The sequence below is a fragment of the Necator americanus genome, chromosome IV, assembly GCF_031761385.1.
Source record: "Necator americanus strain Aroian chromosome IV, whole genome shotgun sequence".
NCBI lineage: Eukaryota > Metazoa > Nematoda > Chromadorea > Rhabditida > Ancylostomatidae > Necator > Necator americanus.
In genome coordinates this window covers 38629919-38656540 of record NC_087374.1, presented here as the reverse complement: position 1 = coordinate 38656540, position 26622 = coordinate 38629919, and the positions used below count along the sequence as shown (strand labels likewise).

General features: G+C 36.4%; 1 protein-coding gene across 2 annotated transcripts in view; it reads left to right on the top strand.

The window, feature by feature from the left end:
- Positions 1-26622, top strand: part of RB195_003993 (uncharacterized protein) — a gene marked incomplete at both ends in the record, with an annotated part of 43088 nt that overhangs the window by 1336 nt on the left and 15130 nt on the right. The window contains 10 exons of one of the 2 annotated variants that reach the window (XM_064201897.1): positions 237-321; positions 2072-2174; positions 3195-3263; positions 3339-3433; positions 3925-4006; positions 10284-10366; positions 14334-14466; positions 14561-14626; positions 14717-14810; positions 25143-25288. In XM_064201897.1, coding sequence (XP_064057778.1) covers positions 237-321; positions 2072-2174; positions 3195-3263; positions 3339-3433; positions 3925-4006; positions 10284-10366; positions 14334-14466; positions 14561-14626; positions 14717-14810; positions 25143-25288 — 956 coding nt within the window. Of the gene's footprint in view, positions 1-236; positions 384-1667; positions 1745-2071; positions 2175-3194; positions 3264-3338; positions 3434-3924; positions 4030-10283; positions 10367-14333; positions 14467-14560; positions 14627-14716; positions 14811-25142; positions 25289-26622 lie in introns of those variants that run through there. The other variant, XM_064201898.1, reaches the window with a different exon arrangement.

Genomic DNA, 26622 nt, shown 5'->3' with positions numbered 1-26622 from the left:
GAAAATCCTTGAAACTTCTCTAAATTACGAACTTTAGACCGTTTATTTTCCATTTATCCAAAGACCGGGATTGCGTGAGGCGCCTGACGCAACCTGGGGCTGCGCAAGACAATTTACGCTAGGCAAGGGACCGATTTTCGTGTAGCGGAGACCTACTTTAGATAAATCATGTATTGTTGCAGATGAATTTTCAGGAAATTTCTTTAATTTTATTTTCAAATCTCGTGAAATTCCAGGACAACCGCAATCAGGAAACGATTGCGCCTCTTCACGACTCAGCGACGGGCGATGGATGGCGAACGGATGCTTAGTGACGAAAGCGTATGCATGCGCTGTTCCTCCTCAACTGGCGTCAACCTGTCCACCACCACCCACATGTCCAAGTAAAACACATTTTTTTTTCTCAGTTCGTGTGTAGGAAAACAAGGAATTGATATCATTTTTAAGAAAGAATGACGTTCTCAAATTTTCTTTGTCAAGGAATTAAATTTATTTTGCCCAGGAGATGGAAGAGAGTTATTGATTGAAATTGCACAATTAATTGAGGTATAGAGATATATTTCAGAAAAATACTATTCTTATGCGACGTAAGAACGACATTGGTCTTTTTTTAAACAGAATTCTTTAAGAATCAAGTGAAGTAAATTGAAAAATTCTAATCTTAGTTCCCCTAAAAAAACGAAATTCCTACTTTGACAAAAAAAAAAACGATGGCACGGGATTGAGCGCAGTAAATGAATGAATGAATATTTTTTCGACAATTCGGATTTTGTCTTGTAAAAAACATTATGTAGCTGTGGATAAGAATGGAGAACACACAGTTTGGATTCTTAAAGATGTATGAAGTATCGTGGAGATTATTTCTCCTTTTTACTTGGGACCAATATTTAACGGCATTCTTTATGGCACAGATTTTTCGAGCGCACTCGCCACTTGTAAGCAAAAACTCGTCGGATACATTTTACTCATAACAAGTCACTGGAAGTGAGACATCGATTACAATTCAAAAATGCTTTAAATCGAATGGGGTTGATGCATAAGAGTACGGATTTCCGTTTAAAATACTATTTGTAGGGGAAAAAAAACAGCGTAAACAAAAGTATTACACATTTATAAATACACACAGCTACACTACAAATACAATACGAATCAGTCTTGTATTCTTGTCGTCTCTTCCCAAAGTCATGGAGAAATTCCAAGAAAAATAGTCATCACCTAGTGCTATACAACCGCTCCTATCTTTTAGAAAATTGAAAACTAGCACTGTAGCTTCGAAATAGGATGTTATTTTAATAGGATCATTTGTGGAAGTCTCTGGCTTGAGCTCCTAATGATAGAGGTTAAAAAATTCAAATTCAATAAACATCCATTCCTTATTCGAAAAGGACATTTAGTTCAAATTCATTTTACCGTGAATAAAAACGCTTAAAAGCGATTAGAAGCATTTCCTAAGGCAGATTTGAATGAGAAAACGACTACTTCTAAGACAAAAATCTCGCAATCTTACAGCTTTTTGTTGCGTTAGGTCCTTTTCTCGCTACGCATGCTGAAAATATTGAAAAATCAGGATTTTTTCAATTATAATTTACGATTGCTTTTTTTTCTGTGATTGAATATTCTCGGGAAATATGTTTCTTTTTTTTTTGAACAGAACAATTTTATTTCAGCTCTTACCACACCAGCACCAGCTGTATGCACACAACGACAATGTGCTGCACATTGTGAATCAGAATGGACGTATTTTGTTCAGGCGAACTCTTGTTATAAGTTAAGTAATTGTTTTCTTCTTTCTTCTTCCTTATTTTTTCCTCTTTTCTTTTTTTTTCTTCCTTATTTTTTCCTAGATTTTGATGCTGCACATAATTGTGAGAAATTCCCATCTTTTAATCCAACATCTTGATATTTAAACAATAAATCTTAACCTCTATTAATAATAGCTATAAATTTAGTGAATTGTGAACTCTAAATTGCGGTGATTGAATTCAAAACTTTCTTCCAGGCTACTAAATCACCAAAAAATCCAAAGCACGCAAAATACGCAGCTATGAGTATACTCTTCTTTTCGTTTCAGGTCTTTTTTGGGCAAAAATGGGACGATGCTGAAGCGTTCTGCGTTGAACAAGGCGGACATCTCGCATCGATACATTCCGAACGAGAAAACACATTTGTCGCAAGTATGTTTATTTATTACTAGTGAATCATTTTTGAACTATTAATTGGGAGAGAATAATTAATATCAATCTTGGCTACAAAAAACAAACAAATTAATTAAAAACTGCGTGTTTCTTGGTCTTTATTCATGATTTTTCATGATTTTTCTAAAATAAACAAATAAAATTGAGACGAAACAAGCTTTTTTTTTGTCAAAGAGTCAAGAAAGTACCGGTAAGAAAGCTGATAATTCAGGTTGTTCCATTGTCTTGACAACAAATTATACAAAAAGGCATAAATATAGCCGCCAACACTTATGTTTACCCGGGCGACCGCAACAATTTATTCGTCTTCCTTGATTGACACACTCTTTCGATTATGCTCTAACCGATCGGTTCTGGAACCAAGCAAGTCCTTCATCTCTCCGGAGTCGATTGCTTGGTACCAGATTTGTCTGGTAATCTGGGTCTGGGAGGGTAAAAACCCCGTTCTAATACATTGTTCAGTCGATGTGGAGGCTAAACACACGTTCGTAAACCTTAAAAGCATCACTCCACGAATCTGAGGTGGAACGGATTTCAGGTGGAGTATTCGTATACGGGAGCATAGATTATGAAGAGGTGGGTGATTCCGTCCATTTCCTCCTAATTGCCGTAGGAAACCGCCCGGAAGATTCGGCTTCTGGCGTTCCGGCGCGCTATTTTCTTCGAGGAGTTCGATTGGAGCGCGCCAGCCTGTTTACGCGCCGCATCTTCCGGGCCGTTTTTTTAACGGAAATTAGGAAGAAATGGACGAAATCATCCCCCTCTCTATAATCTACGATCCCGTATACGAATACTTCACCTGAAATCCGTACCACCTCAGATTCATGGGGTGATTCCTTAGGCGATTCTGAGTTGAAGTCTGCGTATCCCAAGCGGATCGATTAACGGCATACCTTTTATCCTTTATTTATTCTTCAGAAGTTTTGTAGAAAATTTCTTAGTAACAACGTGACACAGTAATAATAATTTGTTTTGTTATCAAAGAAATCACATTTTCAGACCTTGCCAGAACCAATAAAGAGCAAACCAATCCACATGATTTGACATGGATCGGTTTGCAAGCTAAAGGTATGTGTCTGGTTGAAAATCTTTACTTTCATTAAAAATGTAACATCACCTATGGGTATATGCAAAACTTCTTAGGAAGCTCTTGGGAGTGGTCAGATCGGTCAAAAGTTGATTACATCAACTGGGCTCCTAAACAACCTGACAATCCTGGGAAGGAAAATTGCGTTGAGGTGGGCCCTCTTATTATGGTATCAATAATAATAATAGTAAGAATAATAATAATAATAACAATAATAACAATAATAATAATAGTAATAATAGTAATAATAATATAATAATAAAATAATACTATTAATACTAAAACAATAATAAACAATAATAAAATAATAATATTAATATTAGTACAATAATAATAATAAATGATATAACGATAAATAATAATATAATAATAAATAATATAAACAACAGTAATAAATAACATAAATAATAGTAACAAATAATATAAATAATAATGATAATGAACAACAAGAATAAATCTAAATAGCAATAATAAGTAATAATAGATAATAATATAAATAATGATCATATAAATGATTCAAATAATAATAAATGAGTAAAATAAAGAACAATAAGAGAATAATGATAACTATATAATAAATAATGAGAAAATCAATAAGATAGTTCTTCTAATAGTCTCCAAATCTCACAAAGAGGATTCCAGATCGCTCAGGATACATCGGATCATGGTTGGTATGAGAACTGGAACAACGAGAATTGCGACGTTGTAATGCGTGCTTTTGTATGTAAAAAACAATCGATTGTTTAGTGGAAATTTGATGAAAATAGGAAAAAAAAAACGAAAAATATTGTTGTTGATTGTTCCATCTTAATTATTATTCGTTGGGACTAAGAGCTTTAATCGATTTGTTCTATTTTTAATTCTTAATCTTCTTAACAGCTTCGACTGGTGCATTTGCAGCTGCAATGCAAACCATGAGGCAGCATTTTTTCCTCTTCAGTGAAATGTGATTAGAAAATAAATAGAGGGTTATAAATAAGTGAATTTTACATGGAAAGGTGAAACGTTATCGTTACGTAAGTACATACCTAATTAATAGTAATAGTAATTAAATTATGAGGAAAGTTTTTTTTCTCCTGTAAAATGTGACAATAAAGCAAATGAAGTGATATAAAAATGCGATGTTTTATGAAAATATGAGCCGTTATCGTTACTGAAGTACTTACATAAGTAAGTAACTAAAATGGGCCATGGCTAAAAATAAAGAAACAAACTTTTTCGCTTCGAAAAGCAAGTAACCGTCTGTTCCTGCGATTACTTAAAGGAAATAACCTGTAATAATCTCATTAACCCAATAACCTATTTTTCCAATTGTTGTGGAGTTTTCCAGTTCGATTTCCATTTCCATTCAAATTCATCCTCCACCTCAAGTCTCGAAGGCACAATTCCATGGCGTGAAAATATAAATATGAAGGAAAATGAAAATGTGAATATGAAAATTACGGATTTATGTACGGAATGTTCTTCTTCTTAAACGTGAACGTTATGCAAAGCACGGTGCCTTCGCGTCTTAGACAAGATGACCTGGAATTGTGATGGAACTGTTTCCTACAATAAAATCCTACAGATGGATAAAAAAAGTTGCTTCTTTTGGATTCTAAGGATTGTTTATGTGAAGCCGATCTAAAACACGTGAATAAAAGATTAGAAGATGGTACCAGTTAGATCTTTCTACGCAGCTTTTTACAAAAGCAAAGAAATCAGGGGACCTTGGTCTATTTCCATCACAAATATGTAGAATCGATGCAGGTCCAAAAGTGATGAAGAGATCAAAAACACGTTGCTCAACTCAGATCAAATCAATTTGCTCAATTTTGAGGGTCGAGGACGAATTTACAATCGTACACTTTTCGCTTTTTGTCCTTCTGGGCTTCTAAGCCATTTGAAACAATTGTGTAGGTTCGTCAAATCCTGGATTGTAACTTGTGTTTTCTGATAGAATTCAGTCTAACTCAAAAGATTCTCCCATTTTCTGATTTACACGGGTCTGGAAGAGTCACACTGATCTCTTCGATCCACATGATATCTCGCCTCTAGATCAATAAAAGTTCCCCTTGGTTGTTCTTGCGCGATAACAGGGGGATATCTCCCAATTGTCTTCAATAGCCTGCATTTTTTTTATTATTTTGGTAATTTTTCTCTTTTTTACAAATCATTTTAAGATATCTTCGAGCTGGCCCGACTTGCTTCACTTCATTCTCAGTGATTTTAGGCTGGTAAGAGTATAAGTTACAAGCACCCAGCTACAAATTTGAGAAAAAAACCCTCATTGCCTCATTCTTCGATATTTTTCATGAGGTTTTTCGTGAGAAATCCATCAAAAAACATTTTCTACATTAGCAAACCCTAAAAGCCATGCTATCCTTGTTTTTCTCGGTCGAATGGGAATTTTAGAATCAGCGATACTCAAACTGCTTGCACTGGATGAAATCGACTTTGTTTTTCCGGATTTGATTATTTAAACGCAGAATAATAACTATGTTGGCCTTATAAAATTTTTAAGATTTCCAAAAAAGTCCTTTTCTTCGTGGAGATCAATTTGAGTTTGTATTTAGGATAGTATGACTTTTTCACATAAGGAAGTTTGAAAATCCTTGACGTAGATAAATTTGGTTAATTTTTTTTAAGTTTGAAAATCCTACACAGAGAGAACTTTTCGTGTCTTTCAAATAATTTTAGCGTATGCTGTGGTGTTTTTGGCAATGAATCCTAAAGCTCTAATGGAATTATTAATTGTAGAAAACTCTAGAAAGTGATAGCGAATCATTTTCGCCTTTGAAGAGAGAAAAATATTTTTTTAGCACCTATCCCCAGCATATTTACCTGCTCATCTATATCTACATTTGTCCTTTAATCACATCTGCCGACATTAACGAGCTCGTAAAACGGTCTACGGTAGCGTTAATGGGTTTTTGCGCGATTCTCGTCCTTTATGCGGGCGAATTGCGCAGAAATTTTATAGTTTTCCAGAATTTGATCTACCACCGTCCTACGTCTTTATTTTCCGTCTAGTCCCTCGTTTTGATGATTTTCATCCCGAACTACCCCACCGAAGCATTCGTGTGTTGAAGTGGGCGTGTCCTCATCGCAGGAGGGGTGATCGATTGACGCAAGCGCGGCGACGTTTTGTTCGTGTGAATCAGAGTGACGGCGGAGGTGGGCCCCCACGGACGACCGCCGGATAATTCCAGAGAAGAAGAGTGAAGAGGAAAAGTGTTGGCGGAAATACGCGGAAGCGAAGGGACGCAGCCGTAGAAAGACGACGTCAGAGAGCGTGGTAATGGAAAGGAAATGAGCGTGGAAATGGTGGACGGAGAAGCCGGGAAGTCGTAGAACAGGGTTGAGATAGTGTGGATGGAGTGGATAATTAGAGAAAATGTCCTATGAAAAATTAGTTTGAAGGGTCTCTGATGTTTTTCAAGGATTTCTAGTATGGACTTTGTAGAAATTGAAGTTCTTTCCTTGTTTACATCCATTGAATCGCTATTTAGACCCGTTCACTACCAGTAACTCCACTTTTCGCCTCATCCTAAAAATGTGCTTGTCGACGGTAGCGGTTCTGTGATCCCGAACCCGTCCCCCCCCAAAGAATTACGGGCACCGTATTTTTTTCTCAAAAAAATCTCAGCTCAAATGACATGCTGTAATTTTATATATTGATGGAATCTTTTGGAGTTTAGCTAAGCATTCGCTTTTTTTTTCGGATTCAGTAGAAGAAATTATGGATTTTTCCAAGTCCAGATTTATGCCTTCTGAGCTGTCGACTACTGAGCACCTCAGAGTTATCAATGAACAGTCTAGCATCGTTCCTGAGATCTGTTCTTCATTTGGGTATAATTGAGTTCGTCGGAGACAACGGCGAAAGAAAACGATATGAACTGGGGATCGATACGTATCGATTTCACTGAGGACAAGTATAATGTCTGACTGATTTTGCTCTGATGGAATTTATTGGTTTTTCAAACAACTAATTTTGCATTTTCATATTTTTGAGAGATTAGTCATAGAGATCACAGGGAGATGGCCACAAGTATGTGGAAATGGTGTTCTCAAAACTCCAGCAAGTTAAGAAAATCCAGTCAGGATTTTTACAGACGTTTAGCCGGAGCTTATATACTTAGATTTCTATGATTACATTTTTAAGGTAAAAGAAAGATATTTTCAGAGCAGATACGTGAAAGAGATCAAAAAGAGAAGCATTCTCTGGTAGAAGTCAGATGTTTTATTGTTTTTTGATGGAAAAGGGGTTTCTGTATCAAAAAATACAAATTTTTGCAGATTTTTCATATCATAAATGTAGTAGTTGTGTTCCAGAGCAACTGACGTTTTAGATGTAGTCTACAGTTCGTAATTAGGCAATGGTTTTCTTCTTTATTTTATTTTTTTTTTGGTTTCGTTTTGCTTCTACAGATTATTGAGCTTAAAAAATTCGCTCTGATCGAATTTAGCACATATTTACCTTAATACGTCAGTTTCGTGGTAAAGTTGTTAGAGTTCAGATCCACAATTCTGTTCCTTTGTCCAGTTTTCCTTTTTCTTACCTGGACAACCTGATTAAAGGTAACCAGTGCAGTGAAAGGCATCACGATGAGCAACCATAATCACTGATGAGCACAGAACATTGAAAAATTCATCTAGCTTTCCTCCTCCACGAGTTTTCCTCAAAAGACCTCCTTTTTCCTTCCTTTTCCCTAGTTCCTTGTAAGCACAGGGTCGCCAATGACTGAGAAGATAAGGGAAAATACGAGCTCTTGAAATTGTTATGCTTTAGGTTGGAAAAAAATCTAATTTCATCTTTTTATATTTTTTTTTACAAAGTTTCTTAACGTTTTTTTTTCTTTTTCTTTCTTCTTAACACTCTTTCGTGATTTCAGCGCTAACTTTGATATTTTTAAATTGTTCTGACCCAGTACAAAGCTATAAAGTTTTTCATGTGATCTATGTAATCGGTTTCCTGCAGTATCCCTATTATTTTGTTACAATGAAGAAAATACAGTGAAAAATCTATATTTTTCACTTCCAAATTAACAGAGTACTCGTGCTTTACATTATTTATCAGTACAGTATTCAGGTTTAGGGGTATTTATTATTTAGTGACGAGTTTAACCTTGAAACTCGTAGATTTACATGAAAATAATGTTACATATATTCTTCAGAAATCTCGGCTCCGATTTATCTGCGGGCTTATTGTTGTGAAACAGGTCTAGCTCCCACTGTGGGAGGCCCAGAAATGTCAAATGGTCACTAGATTAGCTAAACATTGAAAGCAGTATTAGCAGTTAAAGCGCATTTTATTGATTTATTTACCTATTTATTTATTTATTCATTTATGTTATGTTCACATTTATGTTCACTGACGTGCCAAAAGGATGTGACAAGGATGAATACACATAAATATAGAAAATAGAGCCAAAAAGAATAGAATGAGCAGGGATTCATCCCGTGTACGATTCCAAGGATGGTTTACTAATCAAGAGCATCAAAACTCACCAAGGCACGTATTTAAGAGCGGAGGAATGTGAAAGTGTAGGTAGGGTATGAAAATTAGTGGCCTCCTTTCTTTTTGTACTTCGACGTTTTTGGCCTCGGTCACCAGCAGCGTCTTCTCGAAGGAGCGGGAACGATTGAATCCTGAGAAAATCCTTTCTCAGGGTCTTCTCAGGATTTCAGGTTCCTTTCGCTTAATCGACAATATGACGAATAATACCATATCTACGAATCCCTGTAGCGGTTTGGTGTTTTTCTTTGATAAGATTTCGTTCAAAATTTGAGGTGGAAACTGAATTGAGGCATGGTGATCAACTGAGGCTGGAAACTATTAAGATCTCTTCTTTGTAAACACCTCAGGAATGATTGCAGGAGCAAAAAGATCAAGCTTTGTCGGTTTGATATCGTCCTAGCATCGTAGGCCATCGCGTCCTATGGTCTATCCTGGAAAAATAACCGGTAGTACGAGTTTTTTTTTTAATTTTAGAGTTGGTGCCAGTGGTTCGGATTGGGGGGAAGGGGATCATTGATAGAACCATTCATTTTTGCATTTCATGGTCTCAGTTCATGGTCACACCTCAATCCCAACCGCTTTGAGGGCAACCGCTTACCGCAACCGAGCACCGAGTTTCATGTCGTTTTGGACCAATTAGATCAAAGCTAGCCACTGCCTGAGGGCAATTTCTGTGGTCTGAAAAGTTTAAGCAGCTACTAGTTCTCTTGAAACCTCAAATGAAAAAAAAGTGGGCGAATGAATGGAAGAAACCGTGGATAAAATCGGTTACATGCGATCAAAAACTATTGTAGCTAATAAATGAATTTTAAGTCGAGATGCATCGCTTAACCGGCTCCCTCGCTATTTTTGAGCTAGACTGCGCCGTAATCCAGAACAACTTTAACTGCTTATTAAGAACTGGTGTTTAAGGTGAACTGGTGAATAACATCAGAGAAACATGAATCTTTCACAGCCTATAGCAGCCATAGAAAACCGTCTTCACTTCTCTGCTTGCCTCATGTGAAGGCTACCCCTTTCAAGTTATCTTGGAATTCCTCACGGAGACATTTTGAAAATAACTAATCCCATTAGATAAGGAAGTAAGTTATGATAGGTAATTTCCACTTAATTTATAATAGGTAGGTAACATAGCGACTTCCAATAAAGCGTGAATTATCTCCTCGAGCCACAAATTTCTAGGAAATTTTAACCAGTTTGAGATTGATTGAGATTGATTTGAATTTCGTGCGAGGATATGAAGATATAACAACAAGAGCAACATCACAGAAAAAAATTGTTGTCCTCTAAATTGAAACCGAGCAATTCACAAAATTCGGCGCAAATTCGTTAATTTTAAAATTGGTTTTTTTGTCGCAAATTTTAAATTTCAGAATAATTAAATAAAATTACAGCAAAATTTCCAGTCTTTTCCTTGATTTCTACTACGTACATATTTCCAAGAGATTTAAGTAAATGTCTCCGTATTTAAGTTCTGTTTATGGTATAACAATATTTTCAGCTCTTCAATTTATCAAGAAACGTACCCCAAAGGCAGCATATAAGGAAATTGACGATGTTTGGGTCTCTTTGCGAAAAGATCGAGTAGGTGGTGCAGGCTGTGTTTTTTTATCTTCAGTTTTATGTTTTGTTTTTAAAAACATTCATACACCTTTCGTTGGAGTACATTGATCAGTACTAACATCCCTAGTGTATTGTAGTTTAGAACGCTAAATACCGCTTTAAATTTGTATCATATGCTTTTAAAATTCAAAAATATGCTTAAGCTGCTCAAGTTTACAGTTTTTCTGACGTTATTTATCTATTTATTACATATTTATCCATGTGGGTATAAACGAATTGTTTATGGAGCAACTATCACAAATTTACACCATTAAAATTAGTTATAGATACACTTGTACATTACTCAATGCAAGGAAAAAATCATTTCTCTGATCAATTGTTTTCTTGGATAATTTACCAACAGTTTCCTTAAATATTGAAGCCAGCTCTACAAACGAAGTTCGCTCAACTGCGTGATTTTTTTTTTTAAACAAAATTTGTGAGACGGATTGATCCAAGTATTTTATCAAGGAAGATCTGTTAGGAGTTTTTTTTTCTCCCGTCTTAGAATACAAAATTAATCTTTAGAAAATAGGTGAACTAGTTAATGGTTTTTGTTCAAAAACCATTAACTAGTCCACTTATTCTCTGAAGATTGATTTTGTGAAGAAAAAATCGAAAAATATATAAAATTAAGTAGATATTTTATTTATAAACATTTCAAAGAAGTATTTTCGTCCAAAAAATCCATCCAGCATTCTATTCAACATAGAATAAACACAGTTAAAATATCTACATAGAATAACCTTATTCTTTGCAGAGACCAATCCTGGGGGGTTACCGTCACTCAACCTTCACCGTTTGGTTCGTTGATTTGAATTTATAAGGTTCATACGGGTATTGAAGCTGGTGGATAATATCTAAGATCTATTTTTTGTGGTTATTGATCAATTGATTGTGCTGTTTTTCAAATTGAAATTCTTGAAATCAAATAAATAAATTTAAATAAATCTAGTAAATTTAAATTTCTAAATGATGGAATAAATAAACACTCTGAAATCAAATAATCAAGTGAAAAGATAGCGGCGCTTCTTTGAAAGTATGTACGAAGTAATTATTTTTCGTGCAAATTGTCGTCGTGCATAGTAAAAAATCATTTTTATTCAAATATGACTCAAGTGTGGAAACACGACTTTCATTATTTTTTCTTTCTTTTTTGTTATTTTTTTAAACTTATTTCAGTCGCAAGCAACATTAGGGAATATTGAGGTTACGGGGATGTTCAGAAGTATTTCATCTCTTCTTCTTTGTTCCTTATTATTTATTATCATTATTTATTTTCTTTTTCTTTATTTCTTTACGTCTCGAAGTACCATCATGCACATGCAGCCTATACAAATAATAAATTGTTCGTTTTGTATATTTTTTTCGAGAAGTTTTATGTGGAAGTTTCCAACAGAAGCTCCTAAAGGAGTTCTGAGGATGTTTGATTTTTGGTTTTTGTATGCTGGTGTTTGATTTATCATTTCCATTGTAAAATCCTTTAGTTTACATGTGTCTGCAGCTCAAAAAAGCGCTTTTAACTTCCGGAGTCTTTTTAGTAGAAGCTCCCTAGAAATCTTTAAGGGAATTCAGGAGAAACTCGTTTAATATTGCATCGAACAACAAAATACGAAATAGAGTACTTTATCCCGCTTTTTTCTGGAAAATTCGAATTTTTCACTCCCTAACATTGAATATATTCCTCTGGTTCTTACTTATCGCTCTTCTTGATGTTGTTTATGGAGTCGCTTTGCCGAAAATCACAACATGTTGTGTAAAAAAAAAAGTCAGGAAGTCCACAAACAACAACTCCAAGAATACGCCTCTATCCACGCGAAAAAAAAAGTAGAAAAAAAGTTCCGTAACTTTATACCCATTTAATTATTACTTACTGGATTTATATGAGATCCGAAATCTAGTCGAATTACGTCCAATGAGGGAACTTTTAAGAGAACTATAAGGGTTTGGCTTTTTTCTTTACGCAGACATGTGAAAAAGGTTACAGCATTTTCCTCTGTCATACCTGTCAAACGTTTTTTATGTACTCGGAGAAATTGTTCCTTCTGTCGCAAAAAACCATCGAAAGTCAGGAAGTCCACAAACAACAGCTCCAGGAATACCTCTATCCACGCAAATCTTCCATCTTTGTAAACTTTTCATAGGTTATTTTTGCATCGTAGGGTATGTACTCAAGCCCTGCCTTCCTTTTGATGGGTGGAACTGCGTGAAATTTCTGGAGAAAATCCTTTCTTCTTCAATTAGAAAAGAATTTACCTCATCGATTCGTGGATCTTTTGGAATTAGTGCTGACGATGGACTCAAACACGATGACATTTATGTCTTCCGCATAGCAAAACTTCGCAGTAACTCAATAACTCATTCTGCCTTCTCCTCTCTGTTCCTCCGTCATTTTTCCACCTTCTCAGGGCAGCCCGGAAAGTACTAATGGCGGTAAGTCGTTAAGCAGTTAGCTTGCTAGCTGTTCCAGAGTACTGTTCGAATTTGCGAAAGGTTTGAGATACTCTAAGCAGCCGTAGGTCTCAGGATCCACAGCGCATCCTTCCAAATCCACTATCAACCTTTCAAATGAAGCCGCCTGCACTGTCATTCTTTTTTTTTAAATCATTTACTTTTTTGTAATTATTTTCCTACATCATATTATTATAATATTATACTGCTTTTTTTTTGTAAATTGTAAGTCATTTGAAAATACTTAGGAAAATTCTATAAACTATTTTATTTATTTATTTATTTGAATTCTAATTATTTTAAAACGGCATGGAAAACTGTTTTCATGAAAAAGAGTCACAAAAATCCCTGCTAGGATGGCTCTTGACCCAATCACTCGCATCTCCTCATAGTCTACGATTTGAGGGATTATGTTTCTTGGTGACGTAGGCGCGTATTTTTTTGATCGCAAATAGAAAACAAATCATGGTCCACAAAAAGAACTCTTTTGAAAATGAAAAAAAAAGAGATTTTGTTCCGATATTGAGCAAAAAAAAAAGAGATTTTCTTTGTGAAAATCCCCTTTTCTACATATTTGCACTACAGAAAATTGCTTTTCTCTCTGTCCTGCAACGTTTTTCTTCTCTTTATAAATTGTGTCAAAAAATCATCGTGTAACATTGGAGGAGACAAGCCAAAAGGATAGGGATCGTGACCTAGGTACGGTAACTGGTGGCTCTGATAGCTTACCGAAAGGACTTTTTTCCAACTAAGACAAATTATTCATATTTTAAGCACATCTACATTTAATTAATTAATAATTCATACAATGTCCCGAACACTGTGGGAACTACGAACATTAATACAAAATAATATAATAATATTAAAGCATGAAGCGCTCTTTTTGTAGATTCCTATGAATAATTGACGCTCCTTTAATATTAATCTATACTATGACAGATGATGTGATGAAGCCGGATGTTTCCTGCACAGGGTACCACTCCGTGTCCTGATACGGTTCACCCCCAAGAAAAAACTGGCTACTTCTCTTGTTGTTGTTCAGTTTGGCTACCAAAAACTTGTCATTCCCATTGTTATTGATTTTGTTTAGGGGAAAAAACTGTACTTACTGCGAACTCATCACTTCCAATCTTTTTTTTTCAACTTGAAAAAAAAACCTCGTGAAAGAATATGCGGATCCTACATGAACCAAAGACTACTCCTATTCTCACCTAAATTTAAATTAATGGAAAATATGTAAATTGATTGGAGCGTTTTGCGACGATGTAAGCGGGTTAGGTTCTTTTAGTCGTAAGAATAAAGTAGAACCATTGAAATTATAATATAATTGAAATTATAATTAAAATTTTAGAGCTAGGATTGTACTAGCAGAAACTAGACAGGCGATATCAAATCCTGTCGAAGGGTGACCAAATATTGTCCCATTCAAATCGTCCATAATCTGTCAGTACGGAATTACAGAAGCTCAAACGTGCTGTAATCCATATTTCCAGCCTAGACGTCCGACTCTGGAACTACTCTGAGTATTCGCAAAAAGCTGATGTTCACTGCCATATTTCCTGCTCATATTGACGAGGATATTCTAGTGAGCTCTGTTCCACCTTATTTTTTGTTTTATGGCACACCTGCAGGTGTTTTCAATAAATAAATAATTAAATAAATAAATGAATACCATCTTCACCAACTCCTCTACTATCAAATGTTCTTAGAAACAGTTCTTTTCAGGAACCATGTACGGTATACACTTGGTGATGACCTTCTGGCTTGATCGCATCGTACCTAATCTTCTTGGTTTGCATTATCAGATCTCCAGTGGTCGTTTTTGAAACAAGTGTATATACACTCTACGCAGAAACTGTAATTTTAGTCCTTTTCATCTAGGCATCCTAGCTGACGCCTGCGATCCCCCTCCTTCTGGTGCTGCCATGCCAGACGCTCGTCCGAAGGTCGAATACTTCTTCTTGCTATTTCAAGAGTAAGAAAAAGTACTACGACTGTTTGCTGAGCTCCAATCCTAAAGGGGACGGGCAAATTGACGGCTGTTTCGTTATTTTTTCCCGAATGGACAGCTAGGGCCCTTTCTGGAAGACGATTTCAAATCGCCACTCTTGTAGTTCCAGCAGCCGCTCGATTGCAGGTCTATGATCGGGCGGACATGCGGAATGTGAACTGTACACGAGAACACACACCCATGCGTGCATATAATGGCATGTTGTCGCCCACGCAGAAAGTCTGAGTCAATCCTGGGACAACAGAAACGGTCCAATGACTGAATCCGAGTGCATATCAGACCAGACACAAGCTCGTTTTTCAATCCACGTTCAGCTCTCCACAGGTCTTCTGCTTTGAGTTGCTACAGTCATTAACCTCACGGGTGACTTTGATGACGGATATCTGTAGCGATTTGTGTGATGATGAATGACGAATAATAAACAAAAACAAGGATATCACACGGACACAGACTGCTTTGATACGCAGTCAGTCCGACATCTAACGGTTGTAGTAGAATGAAGGCAATTTCAGTCATGGATGTTACCTCAGTTCCACTTGGTTGAGGTTTAGGAGCCACACGTTACTAATCTTTGGCAAAGTCGGGTCAGAACTAGTGCGGAGGAGCGTAGCAGTTAGAGTTGAGGGAGGATCTTTGCTAGTATCATGGATTGTTGCAGTTCCAGTACTGATGGTCCTTCATCGATCCTAACCGCTGGTTCTACCGCACCGCATCGCGCTTCGGGCGCAGCCGCTTACGCAACTGCATCAGGTTTCATGTCATTTTGACCCTACTGTATTCGGTTGAGTCTGGAACTGCAGATCAGATGCTGCGTTCTGTCACTTCGGTCACTGTACGGTAGTCGTTGAGATCCCAGGCGGTTGCCATTTGGATGGTTCTGGAATAATGGTTCTGAAAAACGTGAAATTACTAGAGTCTTTCGCGTTTTTTCTGCGACCTAAATGGATCTCCTTCTCCCATTGCTACAGTATCTCTTCAATACTAGTTCCTTTTCCGTAAAAATAAAGTAAATGTGGCCGCAAGATTGGAGAAAGAAAGCTGGATGAGCTTTTCGTTGTCCAGTGCTGGTAAGCATCGCGCTAATGGTGGATTTCGCTGCGGTTCCCCTGTAATCCATTGACGACAGCGCCTTTTTTTGCGTATCTGGCGCCAATTGTCTTTTAAAAGCTATATTTGAGCAAGGAAATAATAATATAAATATAATAAAAAATATTAAGTACAGAAAACTCCTAGAAAATCACTAAATCATTAGCAAATAATTGTTGATTCCATGAATATTCGTTGAAAAATGTGTACATAGCTCACCGTTGAGCTGCACTGTCGTCAAAGAGTTAAAGGCATCACTCCACGAATCTAAGGTGGTACGGATTTCAGGTGCAGTATTCGTATACGGGATGGGAGACTATGGAGAGGGGGGCGATTTCATCAATTTCTTCCTAATTTCCGTAAGAAATGGCCCGGCCGGATACGGCTTCAGGTGTTCTGGCGCACTATTTTCCACAAGGAGTTCGACTGGAGCGCGCCAGCCTTGTGCGGCGCCGCATCTTCCGGGCCGTTTTTTACGGCAATTAGGAAGAAATGGACGGAATCACCCTCCTCTCCATAGTCTCCCATCCCATATACGAATACTCCACGTGAAATCTGCACCACCTCAGATTCCTGGGGTGATGCCTTCAATCAGGCTGTCAAAGTAATCCAGAGAGCTAAGTGGGTGTTAGAATGGATTCCGAGTAACGTTTCCGATTTCCGAAAAAATATTCTGTGCAAATTTTATCATCAATTACTCCTGGAAGAATGAGTGAAGAGAAGTGAGATCTGCGCGCTGCGTTTCAACGTTTCGACTGAGTCTACAAAACTTTTCATCGTTTCGTGGGCGACAAATAGGTTCCAGAATTGCTTACGAGGATAAAAACGCTGACTTCATGGATTTTTGGGACTAGGGAAAACATTGTGTGGGCCGGATGAGTGTTTAAAAATTTCAGTGCTGAATTAAACTCGAAAGAATTGGCCCTAAATTAAACTCGAAAAAATTGCCGCGATTCCCGAAAGGATTGATCAACGAAAACCTCATCATCATTATTTATTCCCAGGGATATTTTACTAAAGAGAACTGGTTACTATGTAAGAGGGGACTCGGCAACCTCACTGATCGAAAATGAACAGAAGAATTTCCCAAACAATCCCTCAAAAATCGAGCACTCATCGTTTTTTCCCCGTCCACCTCGAGTGATTGCGATAAAAGCGGCGCTGAATAAACAGCTAGTACGTCACGCCACAGAGAAATAGTGTGAGAAAAATGTAGAGCACCAAGAAAAAACCTGTCAGTGACCGTTGGTCCTGCGTGGACGCAGTTGTGCAGAGTGTTGTAAAAGTAGTCATAACATAGAGGCGAGATGTAGAAGGTGGTGAAACCGAGGGATCACTGATCACCGATTCCAGTGCACTTCGTTCCTCGTTGGAGGACACATGAGGTTGTTCTTTGCGTGCTCTTTGAGTTGTTTTAAGCGGAGATTGGAAAAACAGTGAGGATAGAGAGCTAAAATGTAAAGCAATGATTCAAAGGAGGAAAAGGATGAGTGAAAAGAAGAGAAGGTAGGAAATAAGGAAGAATCCTGAAGGAGAATGAAGTCCTTGATTGCTTGGTGATTATGTAGACGATAAAAGTTGGACATCATTAGCAAGGAATGAAGTAAGAATGAAATAAAATGAGGACAGATATAGGGAAAATGAGAAGTATGCGTGAGGTGAGGAAAAAAGTTATAGACGAGGTTAAGGAGGAAATACAGATAGCAAAAAAGACAAAAAGACAAAAAAAGACATATAGCAAAAATACAAAAAAAAGGACAGATATAAAAAAGGCAACAGGGCAAAAAAAAAGACAGAGAGCAGAATAAATTTTGACGGGAAATGTTCGAGGATAAACTCTAAAGAAAATTGTTAAGTGGCCAAATTTATTGTTGGTCGGATGTTTCGACTCGATCCTCGCCTTCAGGATCTCAAAACGGGCCACATTTCTTCTCTCTGCGTTCTAAACAGCGGATCGTAACTCCACAGATCTCGCATTACGATATATTTTGTTGGCTAAGTAACAGAAAATATTACCGTTATGCTCTAGGAACAAAAAAATAAGAAGTAGGTTAGAGGTTAGAGTGCTTAGGTAAGGAAAAAAATAAGAACTTATTTTTTTCCTTACCTAAACATTCCCGTTCCATCTTTTCCTCTACTGTCATCTTCCCGGTCCCCTATTCTTGAAGAAAAAAGGAGCCGGAGTTTAATAACAAAATTATTAAAGAGTTCCTATATTTGTAAAGTATTGAATATCGTTTAATTCATATGAGACCACAACAAATATTTTTTTGTACCACCTTGAGAAATCGACGAGATGGAAAGTTGGGGCAAAGGTTGCGTGGAAAATCGGCATGGGAGCATTTTAGGATGCTAAATGCCAATCTCATTTTTATTACTGTGTTTTGCATATAATTTTAAAAAAATAAGATTGGAAAAAAGGAAGGATAAAGGAAACCAAATGAAAGAATTACGCTCGACCAGTTCGAAGATCAACGAGAGTCAAGGTGATCAAGGTGATCAAATGCCAATCTATCTCAATAACGGGTTTTTTTTTATATAACTCTAATGTTACATTTCGTTATTTTAGATATAACCGAACGTGAATAATCCTTATTAGGTTTAATGCTTATAGAAGATTTCATCCACATTTTTGAAAACATCTCAGTGAGTGCTATCTGATAGTATTTCTCCTTTTTCAATAAGTCATTAATTAAGAAATTTGAAAAATGGATCGGTTAGCGCTGGAAATACTGTGTATCGCGAGTCGCGCACAGCGTTGTAAATACAAAAGTTGGGAAGATAAAGTCACTGCGTGTCAATCCACTTGGGACGCGCCAACACGTTTTTAGTGTAATTCGTGATCGTTGAGGTTTTGGAACGAATGTTGGCCTATGGAATGACCTGGGAGGGGGGTGGGCTATATATCAAGCCAGTATTTTTATCCTTCCAGACAAGTCTAGTACCAATTTTTCGACCACGGAGTGATGAAACGCTTGATTAGCACCAGAACAGTTTGGAACGTTCGACGGTGCGGTCACAGCGGACGGTCTCCTAGCGGCTGCGCTACACCTGCCTATCTCACATATAATAACAATCCTAATCAATCCGCAAGTTGAGGAAAAAAAACTAGCTGTTTCAAAATATGCATTCTGTTTTTAATTACTATGATATACTACATTTTTATTATGATTTTTGGGTGAATTTTCTTCTAGAAAATCTAGATATTTTAGTGCCTCTAATAAGGATTGTTTGACGAATATGTAGCAACAGGTTTGGACTCATTCGTTTCACTCCGGCGAATCATTCATAACTAATCGATTCCAACATGGGAGCGAGATTAATGTTTGTTATTTACTTCGCAGTTCAAATGATTTTCATTGAAATTTTCAAATAATCATGAAATTACCTTCTTCTGCTCCTGCTAAAGGGAACTATAGAAAAAAAAAGATTTCGACTTCTAAAAAAGTGATTAAAATTCAATATAAAATTCCGTAAGATTTATTTTTTCCGGTCTTTTCGAACTGCGGATAATGACCAGATTAGAAAACAATGGTGTGCCGATTTTACATGGAAATAATGAAATAAAGTAAGATTTAAAAAATTAAAATTCATTTCTATAATATTTCCTGTTTCAGGTCTATTCACGCAGCAGATAGTGGTACTAAATCGGAGAATAGTGGAATGCGGGATTTTTTTTGTTTGAAAATATTTCCATCCCGGCTCAACTGAACTCCGGGGACTGGACGAGAGGGTGTGGGCGGCCTACTCCGCGTGGTTTATCTGGCCAACGAGGTCATCACGCTGCGCCTCCTCGTCTGACATTATCCATCGGCCATGACGGCTGTTCGCTGGCGCTCATTCTACAGTATACGATGATAGTTCGTACATTCCTATGATTCACATGGATTTTTCATTGAACTTCACTATTTCACGTGATTTTTGATAGGTGTTCGCAAATGGTGACGCTCACAGCGCCTAACTCCATTGCATCCCTAATCGTGGACGGGTTTTAGTGCCATGTCATCCGAAAATTCTACTCGGGAGGCCGATGATCGGCTTGAACCTCCTACCTTAAGGTTTCCTCTCCACGGGCCTTTGCTCGACAAAAATAGTGTTAAAAATAATCTGAAGAGATAAAATGGGAATTACAATGGAAGTTATTATAACAAGGGAGAAAAGTTCCAGTACCGGAAAGACCCAGGTGTCCTGGAACGAGCTGACGAATATGCAGTGTTTGTGTGTGAAAAAGGCATAGAAAGGAATATTTTTCATTAATCCTATAAATACGATGCTGCAATTATTTGACATCCTAATGGCAGAAGCTGCATTTTCGTAGTTCACTATCAAAAGAGAAATTTCATTTCTCCTTTTTTCTCTTTTGCTCATCAACGGAAGGAAGTTGTGGAATGAAATTTGGACGAAGTGAATTTCTGTGTGTATAAAAGACTTTCAGACTTTAAATCATAAAATAATAGTGATTTAGGATGATGACACACTGTCCTCCTTTTTCGGATCTATCTAAAAAAAGCTATAGTTACTTTATGGAAAAATATTAGAGAGTTAGTTGAAATAAATAGGTTATTTATACTCTTCTTAGCTTCTTTTTTTTAATCGAAAGTAGCTCGTTTGAGACGACTTTAATGGATGACTGCCTTTTTGTCGGATAATAGTCTTTTTGTTGTTAATTTTTTAAGGACTTCAATGTTTTCAAACGAACAATTTTATCAACTAGAAGAGTTGAGATTAAAAAAAAACATGAGAAGAGAAGAAATATGTGGATTTTGAACAATATGTACATAGAGAGACGTCCATGCGATTCATGACTATGTAGCGTATTGGTGTCCTAAAATTTTGATACCTATGTAGGAAATAGTTCCCAAAGGTGCGTAGAAAAATTCAGAACAAATGTGGTTGATGTGTTTATATTTAAATACAGTTATTTCTCTGTAATATTCGCAGATTTCGCCTATTTGAAGCGTACGTGGATGGATCAGAGCAGCGATTGTCGAGGTGTCAGATTACAATCTTTCTTCTGCAGTACATTTCTGTTGATAGTGAAATTTCTACTCTACGATGTACGCATCTTTTATATTTTGAAAGTTGGAAGTACGATAATAAGAAAATTACCTCTATTTTGGAAATCCACCCCTCTCAGACAAGTCTGGTACCAATTTATCAACCCCGGGAGGATCAAGGGCTTGGTGAGCACTAGCGCGGATTCGAACCTCAGAGCGATCGTGCAGGAAGCGGAACCTCTAACCGTTACACTACACCTGCCACTATTTAATAGTATTATTATTTCACAAGTGTTTATTTTACCATTATTTTTCGAAAAGAGAATTTTAGGTGATAATTTTTTTAAAGGGGAATAGCATTCACAAAGCTTCTTTCATTCATTGTGTTCTTTGCGATCTTGTCACCACAAAAATCCTCACCTTTGATCTCCTTCATCTCGTCATAACGCACACTCACAGTTCATATTCGATTTCTTATCGCCTTGTGCTTTTTCCTCATTAATTTTTTTAAAGGGGAATTTGAACAGTGGGTGAAAATAGGACCTCTTCGTTGGTCACCAACAACCTGGCATATGAAATGCACTTCAAAGCAATAAAATCACTTCAAAATCTCATTTCTATTAAAATTTAGGGGAGAAAACCAGTTTATGATTGCAATACTCTGGATATTACTCCCGTTTTCCGAAAGACATAGGGTGATGAAACTTTCCAAAGTGGTTTCTAGTGCGCATTTCCGAAGTAGAGATAATTTCCTCATTTTTCTGCTCGGTTGTGAAGAGCTCGGCACTCAGTAATAATTAATAAATGGATGCCAAAACAATACCAAATCATCGCAAGAACAAACATTATGACGTGACCGCTTAACGATTTCCTCAATTTAGTTCTAATTTTTTCTCTTACTTTTTTTCTGGAACTGTGCTATTCGAAAAGTAAAGAATGCAATATCTTCCACAATCCAATCTTTTTCCACAATCTTTTTGTTTTAGAAAAAAATCAGTTTTAGAAAAAAAAAGGTTTTCTTTTTGTGTCCTCAGGTACTTCCCAATCAGCATTTTTCTAATGTGATTCCACTTTTCATTAATTGCTTGGAAACCCGTTGACATTCTTTTGAGGAGTAAATACCAGAAATTTGAGGGCAATAAGAAAAAAAGATAAAAAAATTAAGACCTATTCATGATATTCATTATCCCAGAGAAGAATGCTGGATGGTATTAAGCATTGTGCCTTATCCTTTAGAACTTATGTATGTATGTACATATACATATATGCATTTGTACGATACGTTAGGATATTTCAAGGACAATCAGAAAGTTCACGTCCCTCGCTTCCATCTACATATGTACAATGTTTGGATCATATCTCCGGCTGGAAAACTTGTTACAAAGACAAAAACTGGAATGTACACATAAAATTCCCCGGAAGTGCGTCGCTGTTTCGTCGCTGCCGTGAACAGAATCGAAATCTCCTACGTATACAGAGAGGATCATCTTTCTTTCATTGACGTCAGAAAAAAATTCGAGATCCAAGCATTTCCTTTCCCCATGAATGAAAAGTGAAATTTGAGGAATTTCTGGCATTTCCTGAGGATGAGGCAATTCTTCCTTGCTTCTTTGTTGGCTCCAGGCTGTAGAAGATTCCGACGTTACATACATCATGCTCGTATTGAAAGGAATTGTCGTTGTCGTTACACTTTTCCAACGAGGATCCTCTAAATATGACGAAAACATGGAAAAAAAAACCAGGAACCACCGTTGTTGCAAGCAAATCATGTGACGTTATCGATTCATCAAATGACAGTTGAAAACAATCTGTCAATTCCCATTCGTCATTCCCGATTGATGAAGTCAACATTTTCTTCAGCAGCTAATTAAAGATCCTGAACATGACAGTAATTAGTGATTTATGGATCGAATACTATTCCAGCGTATCAAGGGAACATTAGAACGAAATGGGCAAACAACGATCCTCGATTGCTCTGAGTTACACTGTGAATAAATACACTTATAAGCGCCTTAAAAGCCCCCTGGTTCAGGATCAATTCTTATAAGGAAAATTAATCAATGAAGAATCGCTAAGCACGAGAAAAAATCTGGAAAATACATTCAAAATTAAATAAAATAGATAGAAAAAAACAAAATACAGCGAAACAGTGAAATTCCCGTTTAAAAGTGTGCTTTCTAGAGCTGTCTACATTTTTTTTATTCATGATAAATGTCCAATTTTAATAAGGTGATATTCAGCTACAAAAAGCATAAGTTACTTAAACTTTCTAAAATAACAAAAATAAAAAATAAAATAAAATAAAATACAACAATAATAGTAAATAAAATAAAAATAAAAAATATCAAATAACTCGTTGCTATCACTAATCATTATTTATCCATTGGTGTTCCTCAATTTTTTAGAGGATTTTTTCTTCGTGCTCACACTACACTGTGAAGATATAAATGAGCCAAAATAACTTGTTCTGCTAACATTGGATTTGATCTTTTAGCAAATTTTGTTTGCCAGAAAAAATACAATAAATTGTAAAAATACAATCTCGATGTTCATGAAAGGCTACGTCTTTTTTTGTTGTGCGATGCGAATGTTTTAACTTTCCTTTTTTGAAATGTAAGGGGGAAAATCCTGAAAAGCACCGAAAAAAATGCTGAATCGACTCCGCGATCAGATGCAACGCTGCTGAACAAATAATCAGTATAATTCATGAATCCTCTGGAACATTATTTCAAAAAAAAAATCAAAATGATGCAGGAATCAAATTTCGTGTAACATCACTGCGAAAAATTTTCTCTTTTCTTTGCTTCAAGAATTCCTAGAACTTCGAAACAGTAGCTCGAATTTTACTAAAAATTTCAAAATTCTTAGAACCTACATATAAGAGAAGCGAATTTTCATTCTACGCCAGCAGGTTCGGCAGATGTGACGGAAATCTACATAAACCACAAGAGAATGAGCATTCCAGAAAAAAGCTATCGTAAGTATTTCCTATTTTGTTGAAGTATATTCTTGGTTGCTTATTAAAACCTCTCAAATGTGAAAAGAAATAAAAAATCCAAAAAAAATTATTTGTTACTTTAGAATTTAGTTGTGAATTATATTTAACATGTATAATAAATCAATAACACTGCGAAAATTGAACGAGATTTTTTTATCATGAGGGTATTCACCGAAGAATACTAAAGAATTTCCTATTGTCATACACTTTAAGGGTCCTTTACCGAATAAAACAAGTAGGTTTTCAAAAATAGAGACTTCTGTAGGTGTTCAACTTGGAGCGAAGTTGACATGGAAAAAAATTTAAAAAATGTTTTAAAATTGTTTAAGATGTGAGAATTATTTTAAAAAAGTGATGCGTCCATTAAAAAATTCTTAGGAATGATCGAAAAATAAAGTAATTCCTCTTCAGCGTTATCTAATAATAATGATGGTGCCACCAAGTTGCCCGTTCATGAATTGCATGCTGACAAATCAAAACTCATTTAATTTCATTATTTTATTACTTCTTTATTTCTTTTTTTTATTTTAATTTTTTAAGATTATTTCACATTGTTCCCTGATTTTCTTGGACAAGTCTTTACTGCTAAAATTAAGAAAATAAATAAATTGTTAATTTCCGCGAGTGGACCGCCGTAGAGTAAGTTCTTACTTTTAAATTATTCCAAGGATGAGCTAATAGAGGTATTAACGCTCAACGAAACGTCCTTCAAGAAAAGGTTGTTGTGATGGGACCTTATCGTAATAGAGCGGCGAAAATCTTTATGGGTGAAACAACTGCTGTTTTTATTGTTATTTTCTTTTTTTTTATTATTTTCTTGCTTTATCACCGGATTTAGTTACTGGAACAAGGTATTGAAAGCTTGAATCGATCATTTAGAGGATTTATCATTTCTTCAGGTGCAGCTCTGACTCACAAACGTTTCTCCAGGTGTTCTCGAGAGATTGTGGATGCTGTCCACTAATAAATGCTTCGACCATGCTCAGAGTTCTAATTCAGAGTGTTGTCGAACCATTTAATAGAGGACTAAGCTTATAACTTAAATCAGGAGCTGTTTTCCCGGATGACTGTAAAAAAAGATTGTGAAAAATTCCTGGACGACGTACATACAATTTATCACCTGGGCATCCAGGACCACAGCGTTCATGAATAATTACTTTGGTTGTTTTATAGTAAAACAAAAACTAAGTGCATTGGCAATTCGAAGTTTTCCAGGCTAATTTCCATGAACGTGAATCGAGCTCTGTTTCTGGATTACAAGTATCCTGTAACTCGTTTTCTGAAGTTAGTGTTTTTAATAAATTCACCATCTGAAACGACGAGGATTCCTGGGCAACAAGGAAGTGTTTTACTTACAACAGGTGAAAATTTACAAGAAATTCGACGCCACGAAAATCTTAGGTGTAATTCTCGACGTTCCTGCACGTATCCTTAACGGAACATCGTACTTTATCCAAGTTTCCAAGTTTTTTTTTCCAAATCACTTTATCAAGGAGCTTAAGGACGCAGAATAGGGATTTGTGGAATTTTCTTTGTGGAATCTAGTGGTGATCTAATTTTCTTAAGAATAATCGAAAAATAAAGTAATTCCTCTTCATCATCATCCAATAATAATAATAATAGTGCCACCAAGTTGCACGTTTATGGATTACATGCTGACAAATCAAAACTCATCTTATTTCATTATTTTATTTTTTCTCTTTCGAGCAGCAGCCGCAAAAATAGCGTTATTTAGCTCATTACAATGTTAAAATTAATTTTTTCCTTTCATCCACCTCTAGGATGAGCAGAGGACGTGAACGGAGGGAGTTCGGTTCAGATTTATTCACTTTTCTTAACTCCCGATTTCTTCTGCACGTCCCTCGGTCAAATTCATAGCAATATGAATTCGATTCTTGTATCCGGGGCGAATCGGCGAGAGTCAGACACAAATGGTTTTCAGGAAGAGAGTGCGGTGAAACGTAAGACTTCGGCACACGGACAGCGTTAGAGTGTTCGATGATTCCGGAGACCGTCGACGACGATAGCTGATGCACTTAGTGAACAGCCGACCAAACACTATATCACTGAAGTAAACACACACAGACACACACATTCCGCATAAAAACATTAGCACTGACAGGACCAACACCCTAATATTCGTGTAAAAAATCCTCGATCGAGCTGAAATTGTGTCCACGTAAATTCAAATCCAGATCCCTCTCCTCGCCCGTCTCCCGGATACTATGCTGCGAAGTTGTTAGTTCGGATGGATGACTACAACGAAAGTTGTTTTCGTCGACTTCTTTTTCGTGAAGAAGACAATTCCGCACACGTGCAAGCCATAATTTGTCCACCTACTGAACCATACATAGGATTTTTTTTTCAGTAATACCTCAAAAAATTCCCAGAACATCCAGAAAATTGTAATAATTTCACCTAATAGACACATAGAGGAGGACATAGGAATTGAGTGTTGTGTCCTCATAGCTCACCTCTTTATTAAAGGACCTAATGCTATTCCTGTTTAGTTTTCGGAAAAATGAATACAAATAAGTGAATAGAAAATTTAAATGTTTCAAGCGAGTCACCAACAATTTTTTTTCCGAGAAATCTTCTGATGAACTACGGTTTTTTCTCGGAATTTTGTGACCAGGCACAATGCTTTTACAAATAACAACCATCTGTAAGTAGTTTTACATTTGCTGGCGAAAAA